The sequence below is a fragment of the Babylonia areolata genome, chromosome 15 (assembly GCF_041734735.1).
Source record: "Babylonia areolata isolate BAREFJ2019XMU chromosome 15, ASM4173473v1, whole genome shotgun sequence".
NCBI lineage: Eukaryota > Metazoa > Mollusca > Gastropoda > Neogastropoda > Buccinidae > Babylonia > Babylonia areolata.
Genome location: NC_134890.1, coordinates 30,467,970 through 30,485,469, shown reverse-complemented (window position 1 = coordinate 30,485,469; position 17,500 = coordinate 30,467,970). Strand labels below are relative to the sequence as shown.

At 39.7% G+C, this 17,500-nt stretch overlaps 2 protein-coding genes across 4 annotated transcripts in view; both read left to right on the top strand.

Annotated features, from left to right (window-relative positions):
* The window catches only part of LOC143290254 (phosphatidylcholine transfer protein-like), a 14,739-nt gene extending 10,821 nt beyond the window's left edge, over nt 1-3,918 (top strand). The window contains exons 5-6 of one of the 2 annotated variants that reach the window (XM_076599595.1): nt 625-692; nt 3,016-3,918. In XM_076599595.1, coding sequence (XP_076455710.1) covers nt 625-692; nt 3,016-3,111 — 164 coding nt within the window. In that variant the 3' untranslated portion in view covers nt 3,112-3,918. The remainder of the gene's footprint in view (nt 1-624; nt 693-3,015) is intronic. The other variant, XM_076599594.1, reaches the window with a different exon arrangement.
* A 5,989-nt stretch (nt 3,919-9,907) lies between these two features.
* LOC143290554 (sperm-associated antigen 16 protein-like) overlaps nt 9,908-17,500 on the top strand; it is a 30,913-nt gene continuing 23,320 nt past the window's right edge. For both annotated transcript variants that reach the window (XM_076600099.1, XM_076600098.1), the window contains exons 1-6: nt 9,908-9,970; nt 10,591-10,668; nt 11,583-11,650; nt 13,849-13,973; nt 15,746-15,883; nt 17,040-17,338. In XM_076600099.1, coding sequence (XP_076456214.1) covers nt 9,931-9,970; nt 10,591-10,668; nt 11,583-11,650; nt 13,849-13,973; nt 15,746-15,883; nt 17,040-17,338 — 748 coding nt within the window. In that variant the 5' untranslated portion in view covers nt 9,908-9,930. The remainder of the gene's footprint in view (nt 9,971-10,590; nt 10,669-11,582; nt 11,651-13,848; nt 13,974-15,745; nt 15,884-17,039; nt 17,339-17,500) is intronic.

Below are 17,500 nucleotides of genomic sequence, written 5' to 3'. Positions count from 1 at the left end.
GGCGTGTCTTTTGTTGTTCCAAGGATCAGCCTCATAGCTTCATTTTGGACTCTTTCTAATTTTAGGAGGTTGCTTTGAGACGGTGTTGTTAGCCCAAGTCCGTAGTCGATCACACTGAGGACGAGTGATTGGTATAGCAGGAAGAGGTGGCGTTGTTCAATTCCTTTGGTTGCCATTGCTTTTAAGACTGAAAGGCCCTTTTTGCATAAGTACTATAAATGCACATTAGTATTATTATCATCATCATTACTGTTATTGTAGAAATTAAAGACTCTGAGACAGACTTGGTAAGTGAGACTGAGAGAATGATTGGAACAGACTCCACATGTCTGTTATTATGTTTTCATCTGTTTCACAGTCAGGAAATACAACCTTATAGATCACATGTAAAAAAAAAAAAAAGAAATAAATAAAATAAAAAAAGAAAGAAAATGAGTTATTCTAGCTTTCAGTGGAGATTTCATCATGGGATGCAAAATCAGTTTTGTATTACAGACACTGCTTAGAAGAGAAACTCTCACATCTGTGTTCCTCTCCCCCAACAACCCACCCCCCCACCCCCACACATACACCACCCCCCGCCCCCCCACCCCCTCACCCTTTTTGTTTTGTTCCTGTTGACAGCATACATGCGTTACTATGACAACCCCAAAGGAAACATTCCTACCTGGCTTATCAACTGGGCTGCCAAGGTGAGAATGTTTGTGCCTGTGTTATGTGTACCGAACTACATGTGTGTGTGTGTGTGTGTGTGTGAATGCTTGTGCATGTGTGTGTGGTGTTTTTTGTTTTTTTGTGTGTGTGTTTTTGGGGGTTTTTTTTGCTTGTTTGTTTTGTTTTTGTTTGGTTGTTGGTGTTTTTTTTGTTTTTTGTTTTTTTTTTTGGTTCATTCCTTACATATCCTCTTATTTTTTCTATAACTTGATTTCAGCTAAATCTTTCTCTCTCTCTTTCTCTCTCTCTCAGTCTATTGGTGTACAGACACAATTGAATAACTTAAAAAATTCAGCTACTAAATTGCAATTAAATGTTAATCTAGATAAAAGTAATATTATTGTTTTTAGGAAAGGTGGTTATTTGGCAGCAAGGGAAAGGTGGGTGTATGGTGGTATTGATATGCCAGTTGTCAATGCTTACAAATATCTTGGAATTCTTTTTTCTACTCGTTTGAGTTTTGTAGCTGCATGCAGGGATCTTTCAAGCAGAGCAAAGAATGTGCTGTTACATATTATGAAGAAACTCTTTTCATTAAACAGTAATTCTTTGGATATTTTTATTAAGATTTTCGATACTCAGATACAGCCCATCGTACAATATGGCTCAGAATTATGGGGTCTAGATAAAAATGCTACAATACAATGTGAGTCCGTTCATTTATTTGGACTGAAAAAGTTTTTAGGAGTTGAAATGAATGCACCTAACAATTTAGTATACGGTGAGACGAATAGACATCAAATCTATATAAATTCTGCAGTTAGATGTGTTCGATACTGGTTTAAATTACTAAAAATGAATGAAAACAGACTGCCATGTAAATCCTATAATATGTTGTATGATTTAGATTCTAGAGGTAAAAAGAACTGGGCGTCAAATGTACGAACTTGTCTCTGTGAACTGGGCTTTGGATATGTTTGGGAATATCAAGGAGTAGGTAATGAGAATATGTTTCTGAAACTTTTTCGTCAGCGTTTGATAGACTGTAGATGGCAAAACTGGGAAAATTATATTCAGTCAAGTGATAGATTCTGTCTCTACAGATCTCATACTTCTACACATTTAGTAAAGAATTATCTTTTGTTTAACATGGAAAGATATCTACGAGTTTTATTAACAAGATTTAGATTTGGCATTTCTGAAATTTATATGCACAGATATCATTATAAGATTGTTGATCACAGAGAGAAGTTGTGTCCTTTGTGCAAACTGTCAAATGAAGATGAAGTGCATTTTGTTTTGATGTGTCCTGTGTTGCATGGATTTCGCGTAAGATTTATTCCAAAGAAATATTATGAACGTCCATGTTTGTTTAAATTATGTTTATTGATGGCATCATCTGATGATGGTGTCATACGTAATCTCGCATTGTATTTACACAGAGCTTTTAAGTTAAGAGGAATCAGTATTATCATAATTTCTTTAACTAATTGTGAAAATGGTGAATGTTTACTGATAGTATGTTGACATATGCATACTGTATTATCGCCCTTCATTCATATGGGGCTATGGCCTTGAGTGAATAAATCATCTCATCTCATCTTATCTCTCTCTCTCAGTCTGTCTTTGTCTCTGTCTCTTCTCTGTCTGTCTCTTTCTCTGTCTCTCAGTTGTTCTCTCTGTGTGTCTGTTTCTCCATCTTTTCTTTTCTTTTCTTTTCTTTTTTCTTTAGGTGTAAAGAAGCATGCACACTTAAGCCACTTCCCTCGTGAAACAGAATCATTATCATTGTTGTTACCTCTCTGTCTGTCTTTTCATCGCAGCTATCAGTGTACAGTGCGGCCTGTTCCACTTCCCTCATGAAACAAAATCATTGTCATTATTGTTATCTCTCTGTTGTTCATGTATATATATATATATATATATATATCAGCTACCAGTGTACAGTGTGGCCTGTTCCACTTCCCTCATGGAACAAAATTGTTATTATTGTTATCTCTCTGTTCATATATATATATATATATATATGTATATGTATATATCAGCTACCAGTGTACAGTGTGGCCTTTTCCACTTTCCTCATGAAACAGAATTGTTATCATTATTGTTATCTGTCTGTTGTTCATATATATATATATATATATATATATATATATATATATATATATATATATATATATATATCAGCTGCCAGTGTACAGTGTGGCCTGTTCCACTTCCCTCATGAAACAAAATCATTGTCATTATTGTTATCTCTCTGTCGTTCATACATATATATATATATATATATATATATATATATATATATATATATATCAGCTACCAGTGTACAGTGTGGCCTGTTTTTTGTTGTGTTGACAGACGGGAGTTCCCCAGTTCCTGACCATCATGCAGAACGCATGCCGTGGTTACCCTGACTACCTCTCCAGCAACTACAAAAACAAAAACAAAAGCTGACCACGTCAAGGCTATTTTTAGCTCAAAAGAATTAACAGGTTTTTCGTTTTCATGAGGAATTGTGATATCACCTCAACACAACTTGGTTGTTTTTTTTCCCTATACATTTGCTCTGTTAAGACTGTTATTTGTTTGTTTATTTCTTTCTTTTCATTATAAAATTGTCTGTGTGTTAAGTTGGAAAGCATGTGTGATCCCTTTGGGAATTAGCGCTACCAGGTGATCTTTTTTTTTTATTGAAAGCATGTGGGCTTTTTGCAATGTATATTTATTTGAAGTTCTATGTGAAGGCATTTATATACAGGTAGATGTTCTATTAAAAAACATATTCCCCCACACTGTGATGACTTTGTATGGGCAGTGCATGAGTGTACGAGTGTGTGTGTGTGTGTGTGTGTTGTATGTACAGACACAAGTGTGCATCAGAGACTTTCGTGTGTGTATGCATATGTGTGTGTACAAGCCTCGTTTATGTCCAGTAACATTTACAACTCACTGGTTTACCTCATTGAGCCCTGTGTCTGGGCATTGCTCTGGCATCAAGATTTGTCTCATTGAAACGGTTTTCACATTACTATATATGTCTAAACCACAAAGGGAACTAATATCTACAGTGTTTCCCCATGTGCCCACACATGATTTGGAGGAAAAACAGCATATGTTCTGCTTTTTTTTTCCCCTGCTTCAATATGGCATGGAGGCCTGATGAGGCTGTAAAACTGCGCAGGGTTGAATGGGTTAACCCTTCAACTGCTGAACCTCAGTAAAATGAGATCAGCATGGCATGAATTTTGATGATAGGAATGATAATGATAATGTACATTTATATAGTGCCTTTTCTCTCTAAGAGCTCAGGGCACTTTACATGAAAGAAAAAGACACAAGTTACATAAATCATTCATGACCACTCTTTCTCAAACACCTCCCTCCCCCACCCCCCACCTCCTCAACTCCCCACCCCCCGCCCCACTCTCCCTTTCTCATTCATCATGCTTCTAAAGTGAGCTGACATGGATGGTGTCAGAGCAGAAAGAAGCTGAGGGAGCTTATAGATAGGTTTTAAAAAGACAAGTTTTTAGTGAAGACCAAAAGGCAGAGGTGGAAGCAGATATGATGATGAAGGTTGTTCCAGATATGAGGAGGAGCAACAGAGAGGAAAGAACGTTCACCATAGATTCTTGTACTGACATGAGGAAGTTCCAGAAGGTAACAGAGGAGTCACTTCTTGTGTACTAGTAAGTGGTGTGATGCGAGCCCAAGATGATGGAGTCTCCCGTCAGTCCGACAGATGAGTAGGTAGGCAGGCTTATCTGTCGGTGTGTGTCCTCATATGGGAGAAGAGGCCGATTCTGGATGCGCAGCACTTCCCACAGGTGTTGCAAGGGAAAACGTCTCCAGAAGTTGAGCCCTGCTTCCTTCGCTCACGCTTCTCATTAATGGCCAGTGTTTTCTTGCTTTCAAATGTCTTTATGCCACTAGAGCACAGCATCCTCCAGCGAGAGTGGTCAAGGGCATCAGTTTCCCAGGAAGCGATGTCTATGTCACAGGCTTTGAGGTTTGTCTTCAATGTGTCCTTGAAGCGCTTGCAGGGTCTTCCAAGTTCACGATGGCCTTCCTTCAGCTGACCATACAAAAGCATCTTCTGGATCTTGCTGTCTGTCATGCGGACGTGTCCTGTCCAGCGTAGCTGGCACTGGATCAGCAGGCTTTCGATGCTGGGCAGGCCGCTCCCCTCTAGGACCTGGAGGTTGGAGACCCTGTCTTGCCACTTTATGCCGAGGGTCTTTCGTAGGCATCTCTGATGAAACTGCTCAAGTTGTTGAATGTGACGGCGATACGTCGTCCATGTTTCACAGCAGGCCCAAGAGCAGGGAGTCCAAAACATTTGATATGAACACAATTCTGACCTGTCACCACAACTCTTCTCAGTTACACAACAGCTCTTCATTGATGAGTATACTCATCAGTAGCAGTCAATGTGTGAAGGGCCAGATGTTTGTGATCATTGTTGTTCACCAGAGTCAAGCTTGTTTTCAGGGACTGTATGAATGTTTCTTGATCTGTTCAATTACAGTGGTTTATAATCCCAGCCGTATACAGTGCAGTATATGTGTTTGTGTGCGTGTATTTTCATTCAACGTCTTCACATTGTGTGACTTCAGTTTCTGTGTGCGTATGCATGCATTTAAGCAGTTATATATCTGTGCATTTCTGTTATGTACTCTTTGCAGTCAAGTTTACCCATATCTATTTCAGATTTGAAGAAAAACATCTGTGAACAGAACTATGTGCTTAGCTATGTGTGTGTGTTTTGTTTTTCAAGTCATAATAATTACACCCAGTGACAACAAACTTCAAAAGATAACCACAGAGATACAGTCTTAATCGTTACATAAGACCAAAAATGCAACTCTTTAGTATTGACAATTTTTTTTAAAGCATTAACAAAACCAAAACAAACAAAAATCTATAGGGCATTTTAGTTACGTTCACTCCAGTCATCCACAAAAAACAAGAGCAGAAACTTTTTTTAGAAGAAATAAACAGACAACAGTTTGTGTTTTATACATGACTGACATCATTATAATCATTATAGTATGGTGGTTTCCAAATTAACATGTTCTGGGCACAACAGAGTGTTTCAAGCACTGGACTTCCAATCAGTGGATCCTAGGTTTCAATACCAGTCATAGCACCTGGTGGATTAAAGGTGGAAAATTTTCCAGTGTGCAGACCTGCTGGTGCCTGAACTCCCTTTTGTGTGACCACATGCAGATCAAATGCACGCATTAAAGATCCTGTAATCCATGACTGCATTCAGTGGGTCATGAAAACGAGAACATACCTAGCATGCTCAACCTGGAAAATGAAGTATAGTTCCCAACATGGCTGGGTATAAACAGTTGTGCATGTAAAGTCAAACTCACACATGAGTGTGAATGTGGGATTTGCTGCCCACTTGTACATAAATAGAAGAAAATGACACATAGTGGGGAAGAGCTTATGTATTGTGGTGGGCCTCTGATGGTACAGCCATTACCCATGTTCATCCCACTGTTTTAGGTCGGTCTCTTTCTTGCCTGGGGGTCTGGTTTGGATTGTATCTGATTGGCATTGTATCATTATGTACTGAGCTACATTTTGTCACTACAAATTTCTCTTTGTGAAATTCAGGCTGCTCTTCTAAAGAAATTTTGTCACCTCAGTGTAATGCCACCTTTTTTCTTCTTTTTTTTTTCTTTCCGTTTTTCTTCTTTTTCTGTCTGCACATTTATTTGTTCTGTTATTAAAGTGGATTTGTGTGTGTGTGTGTGTGTGTGTGCGCGCGCGCGTCCAGAATTTTGCCATCTACAACCCTTCTGTTTTCATGGGTTCTTCTGTGTGCGCTTAGTGCATGCTGCACACAGAGCCTTAGTTTATCGTCTCATCTGAGTGATTAGCACCTTGATCACTGCTCAAGATCTAACTACAACACTTATTTTGTTTTCATGGGTTTTCATGGGTTCTTCTACGTGCACCAAGTGCATGCTGCACACGGAGCCTTAGTTTATCGTCTCATCTGAATGATTAGCACACAGAGCCTTAGTTTATCGTCTCATCTGAATGATTAGCACACAGAGCCTTAGTTTATCGTCTCATCTGAATGATTAGCACACAGAGCCTTAGTTTATCGTCTCATCCGAATGATTAGCACACAGAGCCTTAGTTTATCGTCTCATCCGAATGATTAGCACACAGAGCCTTAGTTTATCGTCTCATCTGAATGATTAGCACACAGAGCCTTAGTTTATCGTCTCATCTGAATGATTAGCACACAGAGCCTTAGTTTATCGTCTCATCCGAATGATTAGCACACAGAGCCTTAGTTTATCGTCTCATCCGAATGATTAGCACACAGAGCCTTAGTTTATCGTCTCATCTGAATGATTAGCACACAGAGCCTTAGTTTATCATCACATCTGAATGATTAGCACTTTGATCACTGCTCAAGATCTAACTACAACACTTATTTTGTTTTCATGGGTTCTTCTACGTGCACCAAGTGCATGCTGCACACAGAGCCTTAGTTTATCATCTCATCTGAATGATTAGCACCTTGATCACCACGTGAGACGTAGTGGAGGAGGAGTAAAAATCATGATATTTGTATTGGACTCGAACCAGTGGATACTTTCATACCTTTCCTGGATGTGTGCAACACCTCTCTGTAATACACCTGGCCACACACACACCTCCCCCTCCTCACTCCCCTCCATCTCTCTGTTTCTTTGTCTCTGTGGTTCTTATGATCTCTCTCTCTCTCTCTCTCTCTCTCTCTCTGTCTATCTATCTACCTATCTTGAGCATACACATAATTATACACTCACATTTACTCACACACACACAGTCCAGCCCCCTCTTTCACCCCCCTCAGCTTTTTGTGTTGTTTTTTGTTGTTGTTCTTTTTCATCTAATATCACTTGAAATGGAAAGACATTGAATTGAAGACTACTACTAACACACACACACACACACACACACACTTTTTTTCTTCTTTTTTTTGTCTCAATTGTAAGTGTATACACTCAGAACACATTCCCGTACACATAAACACATACACTGCACACTTTCTTTTGGTCTATAATCACATTAACGTAATGACAACAGCACCCACCCACCCACTCTAACACGTGTACACACACACACACACACACACACACACGCATACACACACACACACTTTTTCTCACTCACATACGAAAACAATGTTTTCCCATCTCATAATCTGATATCACAAGATGGAAAGACATATAATCACTTTAGTGAACAGACATTAACGTAATGACAACAGCACCCATCCACCCACCCTAACACGTGTACACACACACACACACACACACACACACACACACTTTTTCTTACTCACATACGAAAACAATGTTTTCCCATCTCTTCATCTGATATCACAAGATGGAAGGACATAAAACTTCAGAACGAACACAATCATTCAAGCAAACAAAAATCCAAAATTACAATAAAAATCAGTCATATTTTTGCACGGGCAGGTACACCACTTTTTGCCTTCACACATTGGTCTCAGTTTTCTGCCAGTGGGTTGACAGTCCTGCAAGACTTGAATGAGACACCACAGAACTATACACACCTATTTCTGTACAACAGGGCTACCTTTTTTCTTCTTTTTTTTCTATAGAATAAGCATCTTGGAGCAATGTTTGAGAACTAGACCAGCAAAGTGGCAAATTTCACATTGTCATGTTCGTAATTTGGAAACTATGAATCAACCAGTAGTATGATCAAATACAGACATGTTCATACATTATTGATAATTTAGGATCAGACTGAAAGCTTTCGATACAAAACTCAGCAAAAATGCCTCGAAGGCTTATGCTGTTACATGTTTACTCCATAGCCAACACGTACCCCCTAAAATCTTATCTTGGTAATAGTATCATCATCTCTGCCCGCTCGCTAGAGAAGAGGCCACAACCAGCAGCTCACTCTACCTCAGTTCCGGACCCAGTGCCAGCAGGCGTCCTTCTTACCACGGACCATCAGAGACTGGAATGACTTCCCCCAGGAAGTTGTGGATGCCAAGGCCACTGACACGTTTGTGTCAAGGGACTCCAGTCTCCCCCAGTAGCCCAGATTCTCTTTTCTTTTTTTCTTTTTCTTTTTTTTCGCTGCACATCTGACCTCACCTCAAAGTGACAGAATAGTCAACATGATGACTGTGTGGCCACTTCAATGGAAGAAGATCAGTTTCAGTTTCAGTTTCAGTAGCCGTCAAGGAGGCGTCACTGTGTTCGGACAAAACCATATACGCTACACCACATCTGCCAAGCAGATGCCTGACCAGCAGTGTAACCCAACGCGCTTAGTCAGGCCTTGGAAAAAAAAGGGTGGGGGGATAAATAATAGATAAGCTTACATAAATAAATAAATAAATAATAATTATAATATAGAAAAAGGTAGTAGTAATAATTATTTTTTTTTTTAAATAATTTTTTTTTTTAAATGGAAGAAGAGAAGATCATTATTCCATGTTATATACCCAGTCTACTTATAGAACTTAATAATCGTTACTGCTGATGATTAATTGAACTGAAGATTAATAATTGATCAGGTATAACTCATCATAGTCAACATTCAGCTGTTTATCAACATCAACAGCAGCAGCAGTAGTAGAAGCAGCAGAAGATAAGATTGTATTACCCTTGTTGATTATTCAACCAAAAGGGGGGGAAAAAACCCACCATTTTATTACTACTACTATCAGCAGCAGCAGCGACAAACATGTTGTAGTAATAGCAGTAGTAGTATGTGATGTCTTTTTTAAAAGCTGAACAAAGTTTTTATAGGTGTACTACTACTACTACTACTACTATCATTATCATTGTTATTAATGTCATTATTATCATTTATTTATTTATTAACTTATTTTTGTGTTGTTGCTCTTCTTCTTATTGCTGTTGTTGATGTTCTTATTCGTGTCGTTCTTGTGGCGTCGTTATGTTTTTTCCTTATTTGTAAAGTTAATGTGGATCTCGTTGCTGCAGACATTGTTCTTTTACCTTTTTCCTTTCTTGCATCTGCTGTTGTTTTTTGTAAGTCTTTTTGATGAATTGTTTGAATATCTATATTCATTTTTATTCTGTTTCATTCGTTTGTTTCGTCCGTTCGTCCGTTTGTTTGTTATTTTGTAAAACGAAACCGTAACCCATTGCAGTGGTGACATGTTTCTCTCCCTTGCTCGTGCTCTACTCTCACTATTTGAAGTCGCGTTTGGTACATTGTACATGGCAACCGGGATATAGCAACATGGCTGCTGTGCAAGATTCCGACAAATACTACCTCGAAAGTATCCTTTTTATTTGTGTTTGGTGATGGTTTGGTTTAAAATATTACCTCACCGAGTACTTTTATATTGAAAGTTTAGATGTGTTGGTATATGAGATTTGTCGTCGTCATATTAACATTCAAAACTCTTACCGATTTAGCTGTGGTCGATCTCTTCAAGTCGTTTGATGCTTTCCAAAGACATATTTTATTTAATGGTGGTTTTTAATCGTTCATATGTATCAGTCACATAGCAAGGACTCCTTTCAGATCATCTTCTCGTTTCTTTGTCGGCCATGTGTGTGTGTGTTGTTGTTGTTTTGTTTGTTTGTTGTTGTTGTTGTTTGTGTGTGTGTGTGTGTGTGTGTGTGTGTGTAAGTACTTGAGTGAAAATCCATTACAAATTGGTAAATAAGAAACAGAGACCCCAACCGCCATTGATTCTTTTTAAGGAAAGGGGGGTTAGAGATTTGGGTCCCAACATAAATTGCCCTTATGATTTTAAACTTGTTTCAACCATAGATGTTAGTGTGAAACTTTTTTTTTCCCTCACAAAGTCTACATTGTGCCAGGATGTATTCCTTCAATTATGTTATGAAAGACTCAGTTGTTTTCATCAGCGTCTTCCTTAACTTTGGACAGGAGAGGAGGTGATTGATGACGTCCACGATGATTATGAATATGAAGAGGTCCCTGTGGACGAGGAATTTGTTGCTGCTGGTGAGTGGAAATGAGTAATTGTATTGCTTTCTTGCTGTTCATTTATTTTATTCTTGGTAAGGAAGGGAAAACTTGTATTGCTTTGTCACTTCTTCCACTTGTTACCATGATCATGTTTGACTATTGTAGTACTCAGTTTCTTTTTGTTGTTTTGTTTTTTTGTCTTGTTGCTTTGTTCTTTTTTTGTTGTTTTGTTTGTTTGTTTTTTTGTTTGTTTTTTAATTCCATCTTTGGGTTGATGATTTGGTCACATCGTCACATGAAATCTTCTCATTAGTGATTCTGTACCACATTGATACACACTCATTCTGAGATAATGTTCAAGGACATATTTTTCTTCGGTAAATTTTGCAGTTATTTGTTTAGAAGCCACCTACCTCTTCTTTCTTTTTAACCTACTTCTCCCGGTGTTGTTGATGCCATCCTTGCTGTCATTGAATTATTCTTTCTCATATATATGATGCTCCATATCTACAAAAGGTGGTGGTGGTGATGATTGTATGATGAAGAAGATGATGATGATGATAGTGACGATGATGATGATGATTGTGAGGATTGTGATGATGGTGGTGGTGATGATGATGATGATAATAGTTTTGAGGACAGTGATGATGATGGCGGTGATGATGATAGTTATGAGGATAGTGATTACAATGATAATAGTGATGGTAATTGTGAGGATAGTGATGATGATGATGATAGCTTTGGGGATAGTGATGATGATGATGATGATGATGATGATAGTTTTGGGGATAGTGATGATGATGGTGATGATAATTGTGGGGATAGTGATTGATGATGATGATGATAGTTGTGAGGATAGTGATGATAGTGATGTGGATGATGATGATGATGATGATGATAGTTGTGAGGACAGAGATGATGATGATGGTGGTGATGATGATGTCGAACAGAGGTAGAGGAAGATCTGGATGCTGCCGTCAGGACTGTCAGAGAGGCCTCCGAGGATGTGGATGCTGCTGTGAGTTGCTTTCTTTCCTCTGTTCATTTTCTTGTTTGCACAGATATTTTTCTTGTTAATTAGGTGTGTTTGGGGACAGGGGGTGCATGTGGGTGCATTAGTGTGGGTGCTTGTGTGTTGGTAGTCTTTCATTTCTTAAATTCTTATGTCGTCCCACTGAAAGTGATATTTGAGACACATCAAAAAAAGTATGGTGTGTGTGGGGGTGGCGGGGTGGGGGGTATGTCTTTGTGTGTGGGTGTGTGCATGTGTATGTATGTATGTATGTAAGTATGTATGTATGTATGTGTGTGTGTTTGTACATGGGCATGTGTGTACATGTTTGTGTTTGTATATGTGAGTGTATGTGCATGTGCGTGCATGTGCTCTTGCATGCTTGTGTTTGTATTTGTGTGTGTGTGTGTGTGTGTGCATGTGTGTGCTTGCATTTAATTGCATGTTTTGAAAAGAATGTGTGTCATTGTGCATGTGTATGAGTGTGTGTCTTTTGTGTGTATACATATGTGTATGAGTGCGCGTGTATATGTGTACATTATGTGTGTGTATGTTATTGTGTGTGTGTATGCACACACGCTTTTTTCCATGTGCATGTGTATATGTGAAAACGTTTGAGGAACTGCGCCTGTCTGATTGAGCCAAGACATTTTGATAAAGTAGATAAATATACTTTCCCCTACTTTGCACTGACACAATACATGTGGGATTACACATGGTGTGTTGGCCTGGTAGTAATGCGTCTGCCTAGGAAGTGAGAGAATCTGAGAGCACTGGTTTGAATCCCGCAGTCGCCCAGTATTTTCTCCCTCTCCTCTAGATCTTGAGTAGTGGTGTGGATGCTAGTCATTCGGATAAGACAATAAACCGAGGTCCCTTGTGCAACATGCACTTAGTGCACATAAAAGAAAACACGGTAACAAATGGCTTGTCCCTGGCAAAATCCTGTTGAAAAATTCACCCACTTCAATTTAGCGCACATAAAAGACAGTAACAAATGGCTTGTCCCTGGCAAAATCCTGTTGAAAAATTCACCCACTTCAATAGGAAAACAAATAGAATTGCAGGCAGAAAAATTTTTTTTAAAAGGATGGCACTCTCGGTTATACAATACAATACAATACAATACGATACGATACAATACGATACGATACGATACGATACGATACAATACAATACAATACACCAATACAATACATTACAATACCATACCATACCATACCATATCATAAAATACAGTACAATACAATACAGTACAAGTAATACAATACAATACAATACCATACCATACCATACCATACCATACCATACAATACAAAACAAAGCAATACAATACAATACATACCATACAACATTACAATACAATACCATGTCATACCATACCATAGCCTACAATACAGTACAATACAATATGATACAATACGAGTAATACAATACCATACCATACCATACAACACATTACACTACAATACTCACACCTGCACACCGTGTCACACTGTACCCTCAAGGTGACTGTGAGCCAAGCCAATACAATACAATTCAATACAATGCAATACAATACAATACAATACAATACAATACAATACAATACAATACAATACAATACAATACAATACAATACAATACAATACAATACAATACATTCACACCCTGTCGCACTGTGCCCTCAGGGTGCCCATGACCTGGGAACCAAGCCAGTACAATACAATACAATACAATACAATACAATACAATACGTTCACACCCTGTCGCACTGTGCCCTCAGGGTGCCCATGACCTGGGAACCAAGCCAGTACAATACAATACAATACGAGTAATACAATACCATACCATACCACATAGTACCATACCATACAATACAACACAGCACAATACGTTCACACCTGCACACACCTGTCGCACTGCATCCTCAGGGTGCCCGTGACCTGGGAACCAAGCCAGTACAAGACAATACGAGTAATACAATACCATACCATACCACATAGTACCATACCATACAATACAACACAGCACAACACGTTCACACCTGCACACACCTGTCTCACTGCATCCTCAGGGTGCCCGTGACCTGGGAACCAAGCCAGTACGATACAATACAATACAAGTAATACAATACCATACCATACCACATAGTACCATACCATACAATACAACACAGCACAATACATTCACACCTGCACACACCTGTCGCACTGTATCCTCAGGGTGCCCGTGACCTGGGAGCCAAGCCCAGCCTGGTGCAGAAGCCCGAGGTGGTGGACGACTTTGTGCGCAACTTCCTGGTGCGCATGGGCATGTCCCGCACCCTGGACTGCTTCCAGACGGAGTGGTGAGTGCGTGTGAACTTGTCACAGACCGCAGGCGTTGCTGCTGTGTAGGTACTGTCTGGGGGTCTGTTCTGTATGGTATTGTGTTGTGTTGTGTTGTGTCGTGTTGTGTCGTGTCATGCTGTGTTGTGTTGTGTTGCGTTGTACTTATTTATTCATTCATTGTATTGCTGTGTGTGTGTGGTGGGGTACTTGGGAGTATCCGCGCATTCGTATATATATGTATATATATGTACATGCCTGAGTGCATGTTGCAAGGATGCATTTTCCGGATTGCGTCATGGGTGGGTGGGTGGGTGGGTGGGTGGCTTGCAATATTCAGTTACGTGAGTGTATTCTGGCTTATGCTCCATGTGTGGGGTGGAAGATGTTGGAGGCTTGGGGGGGGAGGGGGGGGGAGGACGAAATGTAAAGCGCTTTGAGCAGTATTTCTGGAGAAACACTATATGCACATGATTATTATCATGATTTTCTTTTTATCACAACTCTCTCTGAAGCGATGTAGTTTGATAACTGTCTTTGAAGCGATGTAAATTGGTAACTGTTTCTGAAGTGATGTTATTTGATAACTGTCTCTCAAGTGACGTAGCCTGATAACTGTCTCTAAAGTGATGTAAATTGATAACTGTATTTCATAATTGTCTGTGAAGCAAAGTAAATTGATAATTGTCTCTGAAGCAGTGTAATTTCATAACTCTCTCTGAAGTGATGTAAGTTGATAACTCTCTCTGAAGTGATGTAAATTGATAGCTGTGAAGTGATGTAAATTGATAACTCTCTCAGAAGTGATGTAAATTGATAACTGTCTCTGAAACGATGTAAACTGATAACTGTCTCTGAAGTGATGTCATTTGATAACTCTGTCTGAAGCATTATCATTTGATAACTGTCTCTGAAGCGATGTAAATTAATAACTCTCTCTGAAGTGGTATCATTTGATAATTCTCTTTGAAGTGATGTAAATTGATAAGTGTTTCTGAAGCGATGTAAATTGACAACTCTCTTTGAAGTGATGTTAATTGGTAACTGTCTCTAAAGCGATGTAAATTAATAACTCTCTCTGAGCGATGTAGTTTGATAACTGTCTTTGAAGCAGTGTAAATTGATAACTCTCTCTGAAGTGATGTAATTCGATGACTGTCACTGAAGCAATGCAAATTGAGAACTGTTTCTGAAGTGATGTCTTTTCATAACTCTGTCTGATGATGTAAATTGATAACTGTCTCTGAAGCGATATAAACTGTTAATTCTGTCTGAAGTGATGTAATTCTATAATTGTCGCTGAAGCAATGTAAATTGATAACTATTTCTGAAGTGATGTCATTTCGTAACTCTCTCTTAAATGATGTAAATTGATAACTGTCTTTGAAGCCATGTAAACTGATAACTTTATCTAAAGTAATGTAATTATATAATTGTTGCTGAAGCAGTGTAAATTGATAACTATTTCTGAAGTGATGTCATTTTCATAACTCTCTCTTAAACAATGTAAATTGATAACTGTCTCTGAAGGGATGTAAACTGATAACTTTCTCTGAAGTAATGTAATTCTATAATTGTTGCTGAAGCAGTGTAAATTGATAACTATTTCTGAAGTGATGTCATTTCATACCTCTCTCTTAAACAATGTAAATTGATAACTGTCTCTGAAGCGATGTAAACTGATAACTTTCTCTGAAGTGATTTTAATTCTACAACAGTCTCTGAAGCGATGGAAACTGATAACTCTTTCTGAAGCGATGTATTTGTCACAGCAGTTCTGTCCCTTCGTCAGGTATGAGCTGCAGCAGAGAGGCCTGCTGCATGAAGAGGACATTGGAGTCGTCCCTGACATCTACAGTCGGAACAGTGACCTTGACAGTGAGGTCAAGTTTCTCAAGACAGAGGTCGTCAAGTTTCGAAATGCTGCTCTGTAAGTCGCTCTGCTTAGAGTGTGTCCTGAAATGAAATAAACTTGCCGGGAAAAGTATTGATCATCAATGATTCTGTCCTTCATCCACCCCTTCCCCCCCCCCCTCCACAGCCCCCACCCCACCCCTCTGACTCCTCTTTCCATCACCCCACACCCCACACCCTGTACCCCTCCCACCCCACTTTACTTCACTTCAGCCACAAACCCATGTCTCTCTTCCCCCCTCTTTCCTCCACCCCACACTCACCACACCCCCCTCTGCCGCTTTCCTCATCCTACCCTCCCCCGCCCCCCACCACTACCACCACCACCACTTCCCTATGGAGGTGCTCTCTTGGTTTGCCATGACTCTGTTGAGTGTGATTTTGTTGTTAGATCAGTTGCCGTGCCAGATTTTCACTGTTTCACCTGTAATCTTTATTCGTGTATCATAGACTTCACCATGATCTAGTTTCTTTACTGAGATGATAAAAAGTATTCTGATTCTCGTGTCTGGAACAACCTTCCTCATTATATCCGTGCATCTGATTCTGTCTCTGCTTTTCGCTCTTCACTTTGGACGCATGGAGAGTTGGGTAGGGAGGGTGGGAGGGGTGGGAGAGGGAGTGGTTTTGAGAAGATAAGATAAGATAAGAATAACTTTATTATCTCCAACTGGAGAAATTTGGTCAGGTGCATTATCACAACATAGACAAGTAAACAACATGGGGACACGTGAGTGGTCACGAATGATTTGTGTCATTTGTCATTTTTTTCTTTCATGTAAATCGCCCTGGGCTCTTAGAGAGAAAGGGTGCTATATAAGTGTACATTGTTATTATTATTATTGTCATTATTATTATTGTTATTATTATCATTCTGATGGGGAAACAGTTTCAGTTTCAGTTTCAGTAGCTCAAGGAGGCATCACAGCGTTCGGACAAATCCATATACCCTACACCACATCTGCCAAGCAGATGCTTGACCAGCAGCGTAACCCAACATGCTTAGTCAGGCCTTGAGAAAAAAAAAATTTTTTTAAATAAATAAATAAAATAGATAAATAAATAATGGATAAATACATTAAAAAAAAAAAAGAACTACTACTACTAATGATAATATGTATAAGGCGCAAAAACTTGATGAAGTCAACTATAAGCGTAAAAAACAACGACAGGAAAGCCAAGGAGACCTACGTGAAGCTGCGCAAGGAGCGGGACTATCACCGCATGCACCACAAGCGGGTGGTGCAGGAGAAGAACAAGCTGATTGACGACCTCAAGCGGCTGAAGCGGCACTACGCCCAGTACGAGCCCACCCTGCAGACCCTGAGGAGCAAGTACGAGGTGGCCATGAAGGAGAAGATGCTGGCTCGTCTGGAGAGGGACCGGGCCGTGGGGCAGGCCTCAGGGCTGCAGAGCACGCTGAAGAGCGCCGAGAACCTCAAGAGCAACTCCTCCATCAGGGGCGGCACCGGTGAGTTGCTGGGATGCATGCAGGGTGGGAGGAATGTTAGGGTAGATTGGTGGTGGGTGGGAGGGGCTACAGAGCACGCTGAAGAGCGCCAAGAACCTCGAGAGCAACTCCGCCATCAGGGGCGGCACCAATGAGTTGCTTGGATGCAGGGTGGGTGTAGGT